Source organism: Pleurodeles waltl, chromosome 6 (assembly GCF_031143425.1).
Source record: "Pleurodeles waltl isolate 20211129_DDA chromosome 6, aPleWal1.hap1.20221129, whole genome shotgun sequence".
Classification (NCBI taxonomy): domain Eukaryota; kingdom Metazoa; phylum Chordata; class Amphibia; order Caudata; family Salamandridae; genus Pleurodeles; species Pleurodeles waltl.
The window spans coordinates 1,274,890,164-1,274,908,834 of NC_090445.1; the positions used below are offsets into that span (position 1 = coordinate 1,274,890,164).

An 18,671-nucleotide genomic window follows, 5' to 3' on the forward strand; every position below is an offset into this window, starting at 1 on the left:
ATAACTTCGAGGTATGTATATATGAAATTGAAATAGCAAATCTATACTTACCTATAGATACTTACCTTCACAATATGGTATTAGTCAATATTCCACAATCACCATTCTTGCAGGTTGATATTTCTATCTCTATTCTGGGATACAACTGAATCAAGGAGGGGTAAATTGGAAGGTCGATGACCACCGAGGAAGCAGTTACCCACACATTCTGTATGGTCTGTTCACAGTCATTTCTGGGGTATTGACATTATAATGTACACGATTGTATCTGTATACTACCATACATATTTAGGAGATTTTAATGGTTCATGGCACCAGAGCATGAGCTCACAACATAAATATGTTGAAAATGTTATGAGTGTTTCCTATTGCAGTGTTCTGCTTTGGTACCCGCTGGTCTTCCAAGGCAGTTATTTTTCCAACTGTGTTCGCGTAAAACTACATACCGATCATCAAAACAATGCAGTTTATCTGTGAGGCTCCCCAGATTATCGAAATCTCAATAGTCCAATCATTCAACATGGATTTAGGAATCAGTACTGTGTTTTGTAAAAGGCCTCTTTTCCTGAAGATGAAAATAACTTGTATGCACCTCCGACATGCATCTCTTCATCAGTCTTTTGTTCCTATTTAGGAAAATGGAGACTGGGTGCTCAGTAAAGCTTTTCCCACAATTGGGAAAGTCTTTCGAGCCGAAGCCATTCTGGATTACACGGTTGATGCCCTCTACCACCAACTGTTTGAGAAACTGGAGCAAATGGCTGACTGGAATCCCACAATCAGCAAAGTAGAGGTGAGTCGAGCCTCTGTACAAGTGTGCCCAGGAGTCTTTACATTCAAGAAGAAAACGTACTTACTGGGCGGCATGAAGTCTGTCTCCTCAGCAACGAATATGGCTTTACTGGCTCCACGTTGTTACTGTAGCACCTCAGATTACATGTGCGGTGAAGACCCCAAGAAATAGAATTGATGTTCTGAGCCAGTAAAGAGCTGTTCTAAAGTCTCACCGAATAGTCTTTAGATTCTTCAAGACACCTTGATGTCATATTAGAAAGATGATGATATTGATTTTTAGACATTGGTTCTGAATTCAAAGATCTCCAATAGCCTCTGAGCTTGGCTTCCCTCATTCAGTATTTCTTTCTTTCTCGTTTTCTCTCTTCCCTTCTTTCCTCTCTCTCCATCAGGCTGTCTTTCTCTTTTCCTTTCTCTTTTTCTTTTGCTTTCTGTTTGCCTTTCTTTTTTCTTTTTCTTCCTCTTCCTTTATCATTCTCATTTCTTCTTTCTCTTTCTCTCTTTTTCTGTCCCTTTTGCTGTTTTTGTAACCGTCACTCTTACATCTTCTCCTTTTTTGTCTTTATTCCCTTTTCTCTATTACATTCCTTCCCTCTTTATCCCTCTTTCTTATTTCACTCTTTCTTTCTTTTTGTCACTTTTCTTTGTTTCTCTCACTTTCTCTCTCTCTCCTTCTCTAGATCTTTCCGTCTCTCTTCGCTCTCTTTGTATGTATACATATGGTGTTTCCATAGTGCCAACCTAGCAAAAAGGCAGTGGAATGGTTTCACGTCAAAGACAAGCATAAAGTCAACAGGTAATAGGCGAGGTAGCAGGGTTTCTCTTTGTTTTAATCTTCCCTTCTTTCTGCCTCAATGCCTTTCCCCATCTCTCTACCTCTGTCTCTTTTTCAGCTTTTGAAATCACATTAGCTCCATGTCTCTGTGTTTGGACATGGCAGGAAGAACTGCCTCTCGGTTCTTCTGCGCCCCGGCCACACCAGCTCAGGGATGGTCTTCGCCTTTCCACTGCTGTTGTGCTCCTTCTGCTCCGAGTTTGTGCTCGCTGGGCAGGAGTGCCTATGTGGGGGGGGTGTAAGAGTTAGGATTTTGTTCTTCTCAAAAGCCCTTTCCAGGCGTTGTACTGGTTTATTGGAACTGACTGAGTCTGACCTTCCAAAGAGCTCTGGTCCTGACGTCACAGTTCTAGGTGGTGAAGTATTCGCGCTGGTATGTAGGAATCAAACACGATGTTTCAGTTCGTGTTTATTGAGAGCCTCGAAGGCAGTGAATTTGTGCGTGTTTAGTCTCAAAATGTTGGTGCAACACTCTCTGGATGTTTGGCAACACAGAAAACACTGCTTAGTCCTGTATCTAAGACACGTTCACAAAGGTTTGTATGCACAAAGTATGCTTTTACAAACCTTGGCCGTAAAAGGTTTCTGTGTGTGTTTTTGTCAATCTGTGAAGTTTGTGGTAATTCTGTTTCCCAGATTCCATCCGCATGATTCATTTGGCGTATGCACGCTGCCAAATACCCCTTACACCAGTGTTATTGGAAACTGAGGCCCACATTTATACTTTTTTTGCGCCGCATTTGCGTTATTTTTTGACGCAAAAGCGGCGCAAACCTACAAAATACAATTGTATGATGATGTCTTTCTTTCACATTCTGTATTGTGTCTCTGACTTTCTTTCTGTTTCACTCTCTCACTATCGTTCTGGCTTCCCCTTCGAGTTCTTGTCTTTCTCTCCCTCCGCCTCTCCAGTTTCTTTGAAGCTCCATAAGACAGTGTAGCTAGTCTCGAGAAGGCAGCATCCCGCATCTTACATCAATTCAAAGCATGTGTTTAGCTCAGGGCTAGCGCTGCAAAGGGAGGGGATGCTTAATAAAATTACAAAACCCACCATCAAGGAAAATCAAATCAAAATATGCCCTTTCCGCACTATCTGTGCTTACTACCGTTGCACTGTCAATACACAGAGCACAACAGACAGCACATCTTACCTTAGAGAACTGTATTGCTACATATATGCATGTGCTTTACTAATTGCAGTTGTTAATACCATTTTCATTAGATCCTGCAGAGAATTGGCAAACACACCCTCGTGACCTGTGAAGTGACAGCACAGACCTCTACGAAACTCATCGGCCAGAGAGACTTTGTCAGCGTGCGGCACTGCTGGCGACAGGGCTCAGCTATTTACCTGGTCGGCACTGCCACCCACTCCGATCTAATGCCTCCGCGAAGTGGACTGGTCAGGTGAGTGTGGATCAAGAGGTTTCGATACTTTACATTTCAGTGGCCTTCGATCAGCTTCCCATTTCTTCACCTTTTCAGCCCTAAAAACGATAGACCCTGGTGTGGTACCAGAACTGACCTCACACCCTTAAGGGCTTCAAACAGTAGCGTAACACAACATGATGGGACCTCCTCTGCCCTTAAGTGTCACATATCTCACAGGTATTCATTGGTCTTGTGCTCAATGGAACCCCTCTGAAGGGTCAGTGTGTCCCGCTGTCTCTCAGGGGCCTGCGATACATCCTGCCTATCAAAACAGGTTGTTGCCCAGTATACAAAGCAGTGTTTGAATTCGTATGCTTTTAGTAATAACACATCTGGGAATCCTAATACCGCAGTTTCTGGTAATTTGAAGGTACAACATTACTGCATCATTATGAGTTGGACCCCCAGGGATTGCAGTAATCCCAGAAATCAGTATTGACACACGTTAGTTTGCCTCTGCTTCCTGTATTTTTGACTGTGTGCTGGACTTAATTGTAGTTAGTTTTGGTACTCGGGGCACTTTACCACTGCTGACCAGTGCTATAGTGCAAGTGCTTTCTGTGTAAATTGTACTGGTGATTGGCTTTCACATGACTGGCATATTTGATTTACTAGTGAGTCCTTAGTAGAGTGCACTAGAGGTGATCAGGGCCTGTAAATCAAATGCTACGAGTGGGTATGTAGCACAATGAGTAGCCATGTAAAAATGGCTCGGGCCTGATACTGCAGTGTCTGTGTGTGCAGTTTTGAAATGCCAGTTCGACCTGGCCAACAACCTTCCATTTTTGCACATGTAAGGCACCCCTAAGGTAGGCCCTAGGTAGCCCCATGGGCAGGGTGCAGTGTATTTAAAAGGGAGGGCATGTACTGGTGTGTTTCACATGTCCTGATAGTGAAATACTGCCAAATTCAGTTTTCACTATTGCAAGGCCTATCCCTCCCATAGGTTAACATGGGAACTGCCTTTAAATATGTTTTTAAGTAGAGCTTCCCATTGGGAGCAAACAGAACTATGGAGTTTGGGGTCTCTGAACTCGCAATTTAAAAATACATTTGTTGGTAAAGTTGTTTTTTAGCTTGTCAGTTTGAAAATGCCACTTTTTGAAAGTGGGCATTTTCTTGCTTAACCATTCTGTGCCTCTGCCTGCCTGTGGAATCCACGTATGGGTCAGACTGACAGTTGGGCTGTTTGTGAATTCCCTCTAGACTGTGTCACAAAGGGAGCTGGGGAGTGTCCTGCATATCCTGATGAGTAACCTGGGCTAGAGTGGGGAGTGGGGATGTTAGACTTGGTATCCTTGGTGTGGTCTCCCCTAACATTTTGCCTCTTTTTCCCAGGTTGTTGATGCATGCTGGGCTCTGTTTTTGCTGTTTTTGAGACTCTGGGCACTTTACCACTACTGACCAGTGCTAAAGTGCAAGTGCTCTCTGTGTAATTTGTACTGGTGATTGGCTTTTCCATGACTGGCTTATTTGACTTACTTGTGAGAGTTTGCAGAGTGCACCAGAGGTGCCTAAGGCATGTAAATCAAATGCTACTATTGGGCCTGCAGGACTGGTTGCGATATTCTCATGAGTAGCCCTGTAAACATGGCTCAGACCTGCCACTGCAGTGTCTGTGTGTGCAGTTTTAAACTGCCAATTCGACTTGGCAAGTGTACTCACTTTTCAGGCCTAAACCTTCCCTTTTCATGCATGTAAGGCATCCCTAAGGTAGGCCCTAGGCAGCCCCATGGGCAGGGTGCAGTGTATGTTTAAGGTAGAACATATACTAATGTGTTTTATATGTCCTGACAGTGAAATACTGCAAAATTTGGTTTTCACTGTGCAAGGTCTGTCTCTCTCATAGCTAAACATGGGGGCTGCATTTAAACATTATTAAAGTGCAGATTCCATTTGGGAGCAGATAGAAATATGGAGTTTAGGGTATCTGAACTCACAATTTAAAAATACATCTATATATATAAAACTTTGTTTTTAGATTGTGTGTTTGAAAATGCCACTTTTAGAAAGTAGGCATTTTCTTGCTTAAACCATTCTATGACTCTGCCTGTTTGTGGATTCCCTGTCTGGGCCAATTGGACAGTTGGGCTGTTTGCACCTGTCCTCTAGACAGTAACACAAAGGGAGCTGAGGTGTAGCCTGCATATCCTTATGAGCCATCTGTGGTGGGAGGGAGGGGAGGAGTGGCCACCCACACCTGAAAGGGCTGTGCCTACCCTCACACAATACAGTCTCCTACCCCCTGGTGTGTGTCTGGGACCTGTCCTGGACAATGCAGGATCTCACAAACAAGAGAGACTTTCCTTTGAGGATTGTCTACTTCAAAGGCAGAAAGGGGTATAAGTAGTGGACGCAAAAGCCCTGAAAATTAGATCACTTCTGGAATCAAGAGGAACCTCTGCCAAGGAGAAGAGCTGAAGAGCTGAGGAGAAGTGTTGCCCCTGCCTGTGATTGTGCTTTGTTGGGCTATTCCACAGTTGCTGCTTCTGCCTGTGAAAGGGGACAAAGCCTAGACTTTGTTGTGCATTCCTGCGTGAGAAAAGTCTCCAAGGGCTTGAACTGAGCTTGCCTCCTGCTGTTGAAGTCTCAGGGCCATCAAAGACTTCCCCTGCCAGCACCTGGAAGCTCTGCTGAGACTCCTGCTTGGCCAAATGGTGCCCTATCCAGTCCCTGGGCCCTTAAAAGGTGAAGTTGGCAGACAAGAACTGAAAATCCACACAGAGAATGCCATGTGGGGAAATTTTCGATGCACCTTCCACAAGGCGGCTGATAAACGACACGCTGCGGGCTTCGTGGCTGAAATTGGCGCTCCACCTGCATCGCAGCTGGGAGATCAACGCATTGCGGCTGGAGAAATGACACGCAAGACCCGCTTACGGAAGCTGATAATAATGCAAACCCCATGCAGGAATTCTTCTGATACCGTGCAACCAGATTTTCCACGCACCGTCCCTGGGTGTCCAAGTCAACCCGACTCTGCGGGGATTCGAGGTGCCCGTCTGGAAATCGATGCATCGCTCTCTTACGAGGGAGAACAACGACACATAGCCGACCCGACTAATGAAGGAAACAATGCACAGTCTCAGGTGCGTGTAAGGATTGGACACATCGCTACCCTTTTCTGATGGAAGCTTGCCCGTGCGGCTTTACTTTTTATGCTAACCACGTACTTTGTGTAACAACAGCATTCTCACTGTTTTCTAAGGATTAAGGGGGTTATTCCAACTTTGGAGGAGGTGTTAATCCGTCCCAAAAGTGACGGAAAAGTGACGGATTTACCACCAGCCGTATTACGAGTCCATTATATCCTATGGAACTCGTAATACGGCTGGTGGTATATCCGTCACTTTACCGTCACTTTTGGGACGGATTAACACTCCTCCAAAGTTGGAATAACCCCCTAAGATTCTTATTCTTTGAAAAATTCATGTCTTGACTTGTGTATGTTGGATTTTTTTTTGTCATTTTGGTCTTGTTTGATTTAGATAAAGATTACCTATTTTTCTAAACTGGTGTGGAGTCCATTTTGTAGTGTTTTCACTGTATTGCTGTGTGTGTTGGTATAAATACTTTACACATTGCTTCTGAAGTTAAGCCTGCCTGCTCATGCCAAGCTACCAAGGGGGGAGCGGAAGTTAACTGAGTGTGAGTCTCCTTCACACTGACTAGAGTGAGGGTCACTGTTTGGACAGGGGGTAACCTGACTGACAACCAAAGACCCCATTTCTAACAGAGGAACTGACATCTGCACCTGAAGGGGCTGTGCCTCTAATCACACAATGCAGTCTCCAACACTCTGGTGTGTGTGCTGCTTCTGCCTTAGAGAGGCTAACGACTGGACTTTGCTGTGTATCTTGATTGTGAAGTTTCTCCACTGGCTAGGAGTGAGCTTGCCTCCTGTTAAGAAGTCTCAGACACAGCAAAGACTTCACCGACCTGCCTCTGGGTTCACTTGCTGTGGACCTTAACTCGCCAGGTGGTACCTATTCCAGTTTCTGGGCAATTGGGAGTGAAAGCTGGTTAATCAAGGAAAACAAAGTGCACCAATGCCAGACGACACTCGGACTGATGCCGCTGCCTGACCCCTCAACGCCATCTGCAACCGAAGCTGTTGTCCCCACTGGAGTGCGACGACCCTAACTGACATCGCAGGCCTGACGTCGCCGCAGCCCCGCTGACATATTGTGACTTTGTGAGTCCCGAGTCCCAGGTCACCAACTTCCATGACACCTGGCTCTGCCACGGCACCTGCAGTCCTGTGGCTTGACCATGCCCCGTGAAGTCACCCCACTGCTTCTTGACCTGCCGGACATCGTCCCAGCCGGAGTGTAAAGAACTTCCCACCGACTACGCTTCATCTCCACTGCTCCGCAGCAAGGACCCGATGCTTTGCATCAATGCCCCCTCTCAACTGAGACTCAGCAGCACCGGAACAGACGCTGCGCCAGATCCAGCGACGCCTCGCTTCCCTGACTCTGTGCACCGGTTTCTTTCCTCACCTTCAAAAGGTACTGCGCCTGGGGGTCTGTGTGACTCCGTGACTGGCACCACTGGCATCAGATTGTTGGGAACAAATCCATCACAATGCTGTGATAGCACTAAATTGAAGCATTTGTGTCTCTAAGTGCATTATTCAAGTTAACTAATTTAAAATTCATGTTTGCTTGTGTATGTTTATTTTTTGTCATTTTGGTCTTGTTTTAATCAGATAAACATTGGCTATTCTCCTAAACGGTGTTGAGTCAGTCTGTGGTGTTTTCACTGTGTTACAGTGTGTGTTGGTACAAATACTTTACACATTACCTTTGAGGTAAGTCTGACTGCTTGTGTCAAGTTACCTAGGCGGTGAGCAGGGGTTATCCTAGGTGTGCATCTCTCTTCCCTGAATAGAGTGCGGGTCCCTGCTTGGACAGAGTGAAAACTGACTGCCAACCTGAGAGCCCATTTCTAACAGCACACACATTCCTACCTATTTTCCCCTCAATCTTGACACCTTTCTCTATTCAAATTTTAGCCAGGTTATTTAATTGAAATGTGTGGGGGGAAAAATCAAGAGTATAGCAATCCTGCATACTCGCATCACTGAATCAGATAGTAACTCCTCTTACAAGCTGAGTTGGTATTACTTCCTTACTTGTAATGAGAGTCTTAGTGGGAATGCAACACACAAGAACATTATGATTACTCTGTGATAAATCATCTTTTTTTTTAAATAGTCATGATTTCTTTTTTTTATAGGGCTGAAGCAGGTCTGACGTGCATTGTCCTGAGGCCCTTTGAAAGTGACAGTAAAAAGACTCACCTCACCTGGATTCTGAATATGGATCTGAAGGTACCTGCATAGCATTTAGTTTTGTGTTGTGATGTGTGACGGATCCAGTAAGGGGCACAGTGGAGTAGCAATAGTGCCATGGACCCTAATGTGAGCCAGTAGAATACCACTGCTGTGTCTTGTTGGGAGGTACCAAACTGAAATAATAGAATTCTGGTGTTCCCCTCACACCCTTCTGGACCAGCTGCACCATTGATAGCTTCACACCTGAGCAGACACCAGGGAGCATACTCTGCGTTTGTAAAAAAGGACAAAAAAGATGATTTGGCAAGAGGAAGGGTATCACTTGTGTGAAACAAGTTCACTTTATTTCAGAGTAAGGATACATGTCACATTTTACATACTCAACCCTTATGCTGTACACTATATTAATGTACCTCACATTAATATAATATATTCAATAAACTGGAAAACCCACTACCCTCTGAGTAAAACATCGTACCCCGATTGGTTCTAAAGCACACTCTTCAACTTTTCATATTAACTACCTTCACCTCTTTCGACCATATCAATTAGTGCCAGTCCACATTTGTGCCTCTGCTCCACCAGTCCTTCATGAACCGAGATCTACCGATCCTGTAATGAAATTACTGGCACTAGCTTGCCCTAAAATCCACCATTCCTTCATGAATTGAGACCTACCAGTCTTGGATAACTAGAACCCACTTGCATGAAGCTTTGCTAGTTCTTCCTGAAATGAGGCTTACAAGTCTCATGGTCTATAGGCCACCATTATCCTTCAGCTCCATCATGCAAAACTAAATTCTGACCTACTGTACTCATGGACCAGGTATGCCAATCTCTCCCATTTCCTCTTTCATTACCACATTTTAATGACTTGCCAAACCTATATCACAGCCCTTGATTTTCCCTGAGTTTCTTTACACCACCAGAAAACCCCTTGCCAGAGCTGTTCTCCCTGTCCCCCAAGTTATGATCAGGCCTCGTTTACCCTTAACTTTATGGTGGGACACACCCTTCTTACAGGGCCTGCCCTTCTTCACTACCACTTACTACACATGGAAAATCACTCCGGCAAACAAAACACAAATGTTAACCACAACAGCCAACATGCCCTACCCCATCCACATTCTCACCTGTTTCATGAGCAGCACTTTTCCCAGCCTGTGACTATTCATGCTTACAATATAAACAGATACTTCCACCCCATCCATCCCTATGTGAATAGTGCCACTCTCCCTCACCCACCACTGACTTGACCAATGCCAACCTGCAACCCCCTCCCCCAAATCACCACCTGGCAAGTTGTTCATTATCACAAATATGTCAGCCATCAGAAACCCCAGGGGATGGCAGAAAGCAGTCCATCCACCCCATATCTGCTCACCTAATCATTTTTATCTATCTCTCCCCATATCTTGTCTCTCACTCACCAAACCATGTCATACTACACCCGTTCTAGACTCTACCCACCAATACATGACATAGACTCCTCACTATACATTAACACATATCAGTCACTTCCCTAAGTGTCCTTTCCCACACTTTACTACCCTTGTAGCCCATTGATGTGTACCACTGGCATATAATTCATACCTCTGTCACACGTACATCATCACTCTGTGAAACTGGCCTCCCTGACCTATCCTACTCAATTTCCAACTCCACCAGGCCACAAAGACCACCATTTCTTGAAGCCTCAGACTATATGATATCCATGCTAATGCTCAGGTCCACATCCACATCCACAGGCAAGCCATCTAATCTTGCAAGCTCTGCCCCTAACCTGGCTACAACTCCTCTTCCTGACAAATGACTCATTGTAAGAAATTGGGTTTCTGGTTGGTAGAGGTATGCACCCTGTCCAATCAGGAAGCACAATCCTAGTTAGGGTAGGCCAGGTACACACCATAAATTAACCTGTGCTCACCCTCTGGTAGTTTGGGACAAAGCAGGCAGGCTTAACTTGAGAGGCAATGAGTAAAGTATTTGCACAATGATTCAATTCATAAAACAGTAAAAACACTGCTCAAGAATAATCCACACCATGTTAGAAAAGTAGAGCTTAATTCAATAAACATAAGAAGACCAAAACTACAAAAATCTGATAAGGTGATTCTGAGATATGCAATTTTAAAGATTTAGTTGAAAATAGCGCATACAAGTGCAAAGTGCAAACTGTGGTTATCTGCTTGTGCTAGACGGGGACAAAGTCACAAAGTTCATGCTGATCACAAAAGAGTGTGGGCTGGCTACAAGGACCCAATTGGGCCCGCTGACCATGATACCTCAAATCCTGGTGCACAGTCTGCATGTTTTGTTTGGGGCTTTGCTTCATCCGGCATCGGTTCTGAGAAGCTGTGCAGTGAGACCTTGTGGAGTTTGGGGTCACTTTGCATCAGTCCCAGGGAACTGTGCAGTGAGGCTTTGTGACTTTGATGCTGCTTTACGTCCATCATTGGAAGTTGTGCGGTGAGGCTTTGCAGGGCTTTGCAAACTGTGTGTTGATTCCGATGGACTGGCAGCTGTGTGGTGAGGCTTTGCAGGACTTGTCGCTGCCTTGCATCAATTCCAGTGAGGCTGGCAGCTTGTCAGTGGTTCAAATGGAGACCACAGAAGGCAGAGGACCTTAGACCCACTATCAAGGGTCCAGGACTGGGGCGCTACCACTTGGCAGGGTAGATTAACAGATGGCAGAGACCAGGTGCTGTAGCAGGTAAATTGGAAGTCTTTTGTGTACATGATATTTCAGAAAACAGTAGGCAAGCCAGCACTCTCTTGGAGTCACTGTGTTTCTGGATTGGAGAGATTGGGCTCCAGTCCTTCTCACTACCAGGAAAGAAGGACAGCAGGCAGCAGGTCACCACAGCAGCGCAGGAGTCCAGCAGACTTCAGCAGAGTGACAGTCCTTTCAGGAGCACAGCAGTCCTCCTTCCTGGCAGAATATCCACAGGTCGAGAAGCGTACTGTAGGTGGTGGTGTTCGAGGTCAAGAATTTATACTTTGGGGCCCTGCTTCTAGAAGGTGGGAGAAGCTTCTGGACAGTGGCTTTGAAGTGCAGGAGATCTCCTTCCTCCCCGGCCCTGGCTCCAAGCTGACTGGAGTCACAATACAGAGTTGTTAGGCCTATTGTGCGTGGACAGGGCACAGTCCATTCAGGTGTAAGTATGAGGCTGTGGCCAAGACCGCCCTCCCATCCTGCCAAGGATGGCCCATCAGCAACACATAAGCTCCATTTGTGTGTGGCTGTGTAGAGGGAATGCACAAGCCCAGCTGTTACCCCAGCCCAGTCAGGTTTTGAAGACAGGCTGCAGGCACCCAGGGCTAGGGAGAGCAGGAAAATGCCAACTTCCTAAAAATGTCATTTTCAAAATTGTAATAGTAAATCTGACTTTACCATTAAAGAGGATTTATATTTCCAATTTCATAAGTTCTGAACATAGCAGGTCTACTCCTTCCCAATCAGGAATTAAAGTTTATTAAATGTAATAAAGAGGCCCCAATATTATCCTTCCAGCAGGATAGGCCTCACAGTAGTGAAAAACACATTTGAGGGTATTTCACTACTAGGACATGTAAAAATTAAAAGGACATGTCATACCTTTTAATTACACAGCACCCTGCCCTATGGACTACCTAGGGCCTTCCTTAGGAGTGACATATGTAATAAAAAGGGAGTTAAAGGCTTGACAAGGGAGTTTAAATGCCAAGTAGACATGGCAGTTTAAGACTGCACACACAGGCTCTGCAATGGCAGCCCTGAGCCATGTTTAAAGGGCTACTGAAGGGGTGGCACATTTAGTGCTACAGCCCTACCAGTAGCATTAACTTACATGCCCTGGGCACATGTAGTGCACTTTACTAGGGACTTATAAATAAATTAAATATGTCAATTGTGGGTAAGCCATTATTACCATGTTTTAAGGAGTAAGCATGTGCACTTTAGCACTGGTTAGCTGTGGCAAAGTGCCTTGAGTCCAAAAGCAACAAAAACAAGGTCAGAAAAAAGGCGGAGGAAGGCAAAAGGTTTGGGGATGACCCCTCAGAAGGGTCAGGACCAACACTCACCAAAACATACCTTCTCACTTGGTCCTCACTGAACCCTTAGTACTATAGATCCTCGATTTCTAATTGACCAACTTCAGGTATCCCTGACCATCCCTCCTGCCTGTCCAGTAAAACATCCACCACCATGGCATTTGATCTCTTTCCCAAACCATCGACTGTGAACAAGATTGACTTCTTTTTCTCTTAATCAAATTGGCAAACCCCTATTTAACTTCAGCTCAAGAAAATTCCTTGGGGAGATGGTGCACGTGTCCTCTCAAAACCTTTTTTCATGCTTCCAGCTTTCTGCCCATGCCGTCTGTCTTCATCTATACTGTGTGGGGTTGCATATCTGCAAACACTTTCTTGTAACTTTTGATGCTGGGCATTCTATGTCCTACAGTCTAACTAAAGTTTTGTAGTGGCAGGTGCCTATCTCTGAAGTTCATCCCTCATCAAAGCAGAACTCACTGCAACAACTCTTTATTAACTCCTAAGAGGCGTCACACTAACCATCCTGCTGTGTCCACAATGGACCATTGCACTTCCCTCAACATCATACCTTATCAGTCAACCCACTGTATAAACAAATGTATTTCCTTATAACCCAGGCTCTAAGGCAACACTCTTAAACAACACTCACCAGAAAACCCAAACCCAACTGATATTCAAAATTCATACCCATACTTCCCTGCTATCTTAAGATTCCTGGACACCTGTGTCTCCTTAACAGTTTGTAACCTCATCCCTGTTCATTTCAAATTACCAGGCACCTAGACTGGCTGTTGCCTCAACCTGCCTCTACCCTCAATTGTTCAAAAGCTAAACCATTCAACTACACAGACTGCCAGCATAGCTCCTACCTTACGACAGACATCCCATGTGATAACTACCCTTTACATCCCAGTCTCAACCAGTGCCCTGGGACAGCCCCGCCATTCCATGATCATTTTCACTGCACTTGCACCCCACGCTAGTTGTGTAGCAATGGTCGTCTTTTGCTTCAATGTCTGGCTCCCTCACATCTTTAATACCGTCAGCAAGCACTGCAAATAGGCCAGCACTGTCTAAACTGCTATCTAACAAACCAACATTATGCCGTGCCACAAGGAATTGTAGGCAGTACGACCTCCTACATATCAGCCTGTCCATCCCAAATCCAAGGCACAGTACTTGGTCATTTTCATTTAGCAGATGCCCAGATAAATATAAGGGAGGAGGAGAGAAGATACCCCAGCAGCCCATTCCATCTGCTAATTCCAGACCCATTATTGCACCCTGGTAGCACATAACTGCTCCTCCCCATTTGGAGCCCCACCCCGGGATGGCACCTGGCAGGATCACACAACTGAGGCTGCTATCTTCTTGTCAATGAAGTTAAAAGTGTGATTCCAACCCAAATGCGATAGAGAACCAGTCAACATACCAACAACCACAAATGCAAACCAGACACCTTCAACTCTTGCAAAGCCAGCGAAATCAATTACAGTTCACTCATAGCTTGATATGTACTGGGTGGCTTTTCGAAACAGGCTCCTGCTGATGCGCCTCTATGAGAACTAAGGCCCATATTTATACTTTTTTAGCATCGCATTTGCGCTGCTTTTTGACGCAAAAGTGGCGCAAACATACAAAACACAATTGGCCCCTATTTATACTTTTTTTAGCGCAGCATTTGCACGGCTTTTTGATGCAGAAGCGGCGCAAACTCACAAAATACAATTGTATTTTGTACGTTTGCGCCACTTTTGCGTCAAAACAATGACGCAAATGCGGTGCTAAAAAGTATAAATATGGGCCAATTGTATCTTGTAAGTTTGTGCCACTTTTGCGTTGAAAAAAGGAGCAAATGCGGTGCTGAAAATGTATAATTATGGGCTTCAAATGGCTTCACCCATACTTCAGTCTCCAAGGAAATTGGTAACTTCGCCCCATGCTGGATGAAAAAGTCTGGGGACCCCAAAAGGACAGACAGGGCGAAAAGGGTAACTAGAAACCTGTAACAAGAGGTTTGGTCAAAATAATTAGAAATGTTGCCCAATATATCATGCGAACAAGAATCCTGCACGTTACCACATGCCAATTGACCAGTAGCTGGGTGCTTCCTTATGTGCCCTGTGTCAATCCATCCACACATATCGCCTACCAGCAAACGAATCCACATATAACAACACATACCTACTGACTTTACCACAGCATGTGAGCCTTGAGTGGTAGTCAATATGAAATAAACTGCCCTCTACCATTCTTCCCTTCTCATCATTTCTTCTTTGTAATCTCCTTCTAATGTAGCCTCATATCCAGGAGCTCCACCCCAGCCCTTGCTGAAGCCTTCACACTCATCATATCAATTATCTAGACATGTTGACTGTGACCAAAAACACTTACTTTCGCACCAGTGCAGCATTCATGTGGGTAGCAAGTTACAAATGCCAGCGACTAATTAGCGCGGTGCTCGTAGTGTTCATAGTACTGTAATAAAAAAACAGAATGTAGTGTGTTAAAGCGGCAGCAGAATCAGATGAATAATCAATTACACTGTTTATACAAGTTATAGTCAGTAATTGACAATACATTTTTGGAGAAAAAAAATTGTCACTCACTGACTATACCGTGTTGTGAAGGCAGTGTCATCGATTGTATATTTATCTGGTTCTGGTGCCACATTGCTGTAATGCGCGGTGTTCTTTTTATTTATCAGTGTGTGAACCCTACGAGCACCTTATTGTGTAGATAAGTGTCTAACATCCACAAACGGTGTCGCTTTTCATTAACTGGACACATATTGATAGTTTTTATAATAATGTGCTTGTTTTGCCACATAGAATCCTTGCTCTATATGTATTAATTCGTCGTGGTTCCAGGTGGTTTCATTGAAGTGTGGAAGCCCCTGTTCTGATACAGTAGCGACGAACTAGCAGTAATGTAAGGCCAACAGTGTGTAGTTCATGCTGCCTCCCACCGGCACGGTGTAAACCAAACTCTGTTTAACTTCTGGGAGCAAACGGGATTTGATGCGGTATGGTCCTAGACATTTCTCTTTTATTTTGGGATTTGAATCCATTCCAAGAAAAGTTGCATTTTGTTAAACCAAAAAGAGCGTGTCCAATGTCATACAATGACAGCAAACGTCAATTAGCAAGTCAGAAATGTTACTCACTAAACATACCACAAGGATGGCGACAGGTGGTCCTCTTCTTTGCCATGCTACCTCTACATTACACGAGCTACACTGGTTACCTGTCCATGAACAGGTGAGCTTTCCGTCTCTACTACAGTTCAAGAATCCTTTTATGGGAAGATCCCTATCACTATCTTGATAAGGCTTTATAGGTACACACGATATAGACATCTCCTTTCTGCATCGTCTTTTTCTTTTAGTGTTCCCCACTTTCATCGGAGTCACTTTGGTGGCAGGACGTCTCTGTTCAAGACCCTCGCCTTTGGAACCATATCCCATGCAATATCCAAACCTTTTCTATTCTTCCACAATTTATGAAGTCCAATAACATGCATTTTTCTCAAGCTTTTCTTTTCCTGACTCGTTTGTCTAGTTTCCTTGTTAGTTTATCTACCTCAAACTAGCGCCAAGAGATTACTGGGTGATACTGTGCTTTATAAATCAGAAATAGAAATATAAGAACAGTCCCACAGCGCCTGCTATCCCCAGGCGGTCCACTCAACCCCCCTGTTACTGACGAGTAACCATGCCTAACTCTGTTCATCCTCCGTGATTTGTGGTGAGCAGGTTCATACAGGATGGCAAGGCCCCTGACACCATGTACCACATGTAGATGCTGACCTCCCTTCTTACGCAGTCAGCCCCACGTACTTGCTGAGCCTGAACGAACCAGACACCAGAGTATATGACAACACAACATGGTCAAGGCATGTGCCGTTGCCCTGTTTCCCCTGCATTCCTCCCCTCCCACGCACTGAATACTACTGAGGGTAGTCCTGCAGCTGCCAACCTGATCACGCATACCTTAGATGCACTTTCCATAGGACTGCCCTCCAAATATACCACAGTATGTCAGGCACCAACCACACCTCACTTCCGAACAGTGCTGGCGCTCCTGACAGAGCTCCGCAGGGGCGCTTTCCTTTTCTCAGTGAATAAGGGAATGAAATACCGTCCACATCCGCCCACTGGGGAGTGGGTGCTGCCTTCCCAACCTGTTACATGGAAGCCATGTGCAGCTCTGTCACAGGCTGCTTACTCGTGTTCCTTTTGCCCTTTCCTAGAGCCCCCCAGTGGAGTAGGATGGTCCACCTTGATTCAAGATAAAGTCACAGGAGGACATGTGCAATGCTCTCTCTACTTAATATATTGTAATAATACCCTATAAAGCAAATTCCAAAAGTCCATCAAACACACAAACGTTATACTCTGTAAGTTGTGTCGGCCCAACCATTGTAAAATGATGTCTCTTTTTTCCTGTTTCAGGGGTGGATACCAAAGTCCCTCATCAACCAGGTGCTCTCCCAGAATCAGGCAGATTTCATCAAACACCTTCGCCAAAGCCTTTCTATATCATCAGCCCAGGACTGAGGTTGTACCCGAAGGGCTCTTCCCTCAATTGGAGTCCTTGAAATGCAGCGTTGCAAACATCTACCACTTTGGAAAGCAAAGATGGGCCTCCTTGTGCTAGACCATGTGAGAAGGGAGCCCCTGGACAGTTTACACCAACGCCATGTCTGCGAAGCAGTAGTTGGGGATACAAAGCTCACAGATCAGGAAGAGGAGAAGGCCAGCTCTGATGCAAACTTTGAGAATTAACCACTGTGGCCTCCTGCATTACATGGACAATTAATCAGATATGTATACAGGGCTAGCATCCCAAAGCAGTCTTTAATCTTCAGCTTCAAAAACGGTCGCCTAGGAGCCAAAACAAAAACATTCAAAAACTTCAGGCAAGGAGCAAGAGAAAATCACCAGAGTAATCATCCACTGTTGATTGTACTGTAAGGGTGTGTTCTTAACTGTGCATTGAGATAAATTGTTTCTATTGAAAATCATGCTGCAGTCAGGGGCGATGGTCATCAAATCGAGGTATCTTACTGGAATTCCATGTACCTATGCTCATATTTTTACTATTTCACTTGTATTTTATCATTAATATGCATAACTCTGCTAATTGCTTCTGATATGAGTCTGCCAGCTTTCATTTGCTGTAAGTGATCTCTCGACTCCATGCAGTACAGTAGCCTCCGTGCTAGGACATTTTGCACCTGGTTCAGTAATTGATACAATTTAATCTCTTAGTGATGGTATTTTGTGAGTGTGGATATTTATGATATTTATGATCTGAATGCTTGAAAATGGCTGGCTCATCTCAATTGAACTAAGCTCTCAGATGAACACTATGTTATGCAGTGTGATTAAAATTCATTGGAATCTCTTAATTGGAATGTCCTTTCTTCGCAAATTGGCTAGGCAGAACGATCACATCCCTTTCTGAGATTGAGGGAAGGTCAAAAGTCATCAGCATGTCCTATGCCCTTCTCTGGATTGCTTTTTTTAGGGTCTTACAATGGGGTGTTTATTAATCTCCAGAAAATTGGAAAAACTCGAGAAGAAGGTTCCTCACTTAGGCCCACATTTTGAATCACAATGAAATTTTGATTTAGGTGAAAATGGGAGTTTCTGCTGGAACTGGTTTTCCAAGTGAAGAAATTCTGTTTATGGTATAACCGTGAATGACGCTGCACATTTGCCCATACTTCCAGGTTTGTATCCGTGAATGTAGAAAGAGCAACTTCGACATGCAAACATTTTTTATGTGTGCGAAAACACTTAGGACCATATTTATACTCTGTTTGTGCCGGAATTGCGTTATTTCTTTTGACCATGGAACCAGTCCACAGGTGCCCTTCCCTGCACACAGGGGCACCCCCTGCCACCCTTGCCCCCCGTGGAGGATACCCATTGATGGGGGGACCCATCCATGGTGAGTGCAGGTACATATATATATATTTTTAAGTGGCCTAGGGGGGCTTAACTTGGGCCCCCTTACATGCCACTGTGCCCAACGGCTATGCTCAGGGGACAGACATCCCCTGGGCATAGCAATTGGGCAGGGAGGCATGACTCCTGTCTTTGTTAAGACAGGAGTCATTTCCATTGGGGGTGTGCATCAAAAAATGTCGCAAGTCAGGCTAGAGCCAATATTTTTTACTCTAACCTGACTTCCACCATTCTTTGGTGCCAACCCCCAGTCTTCCCCTCACCTCCGCTGCCCGGTTACTGTAATTTATTTTGACGCT

General features: G+C 44.8%; 1 protein-coding gene across 1 annotated transcript in view; it reads left to right on the forward strand.

The window, feature by feature from the left end:
- The window catches only part of LOC138301759 (steroidogenic acute regulatory protein, mitochondrial-like), a 41,258-nt gene extending 23,636 nt beyond the window's left edge, over positions 1-17,622 (forward strand). Inside the window, exons 4-7 of the mRNA XM_069242268.1 lie at positions 635-793; positions 2,853-3,037; positions 8,303-8,396; positions 16,852-17,622. Of these exons, the coding sequence (XP_069098369.1) occupies positions 635-793; positions 2,853-3,037; positions 8,303-8,396; positions 16,852-16,956 (543 nt within the window). The 3' untranslated portion in view covers positions 16,957-17,622. The remainder of the gene's footprint in view (positions 1-634; positions 794-2,852; positions 3,038-8,302; positions 8,397-16,851) is intronic.
- Positions 17,623-18,671: the final 1,049 nt, after the last annotated feature.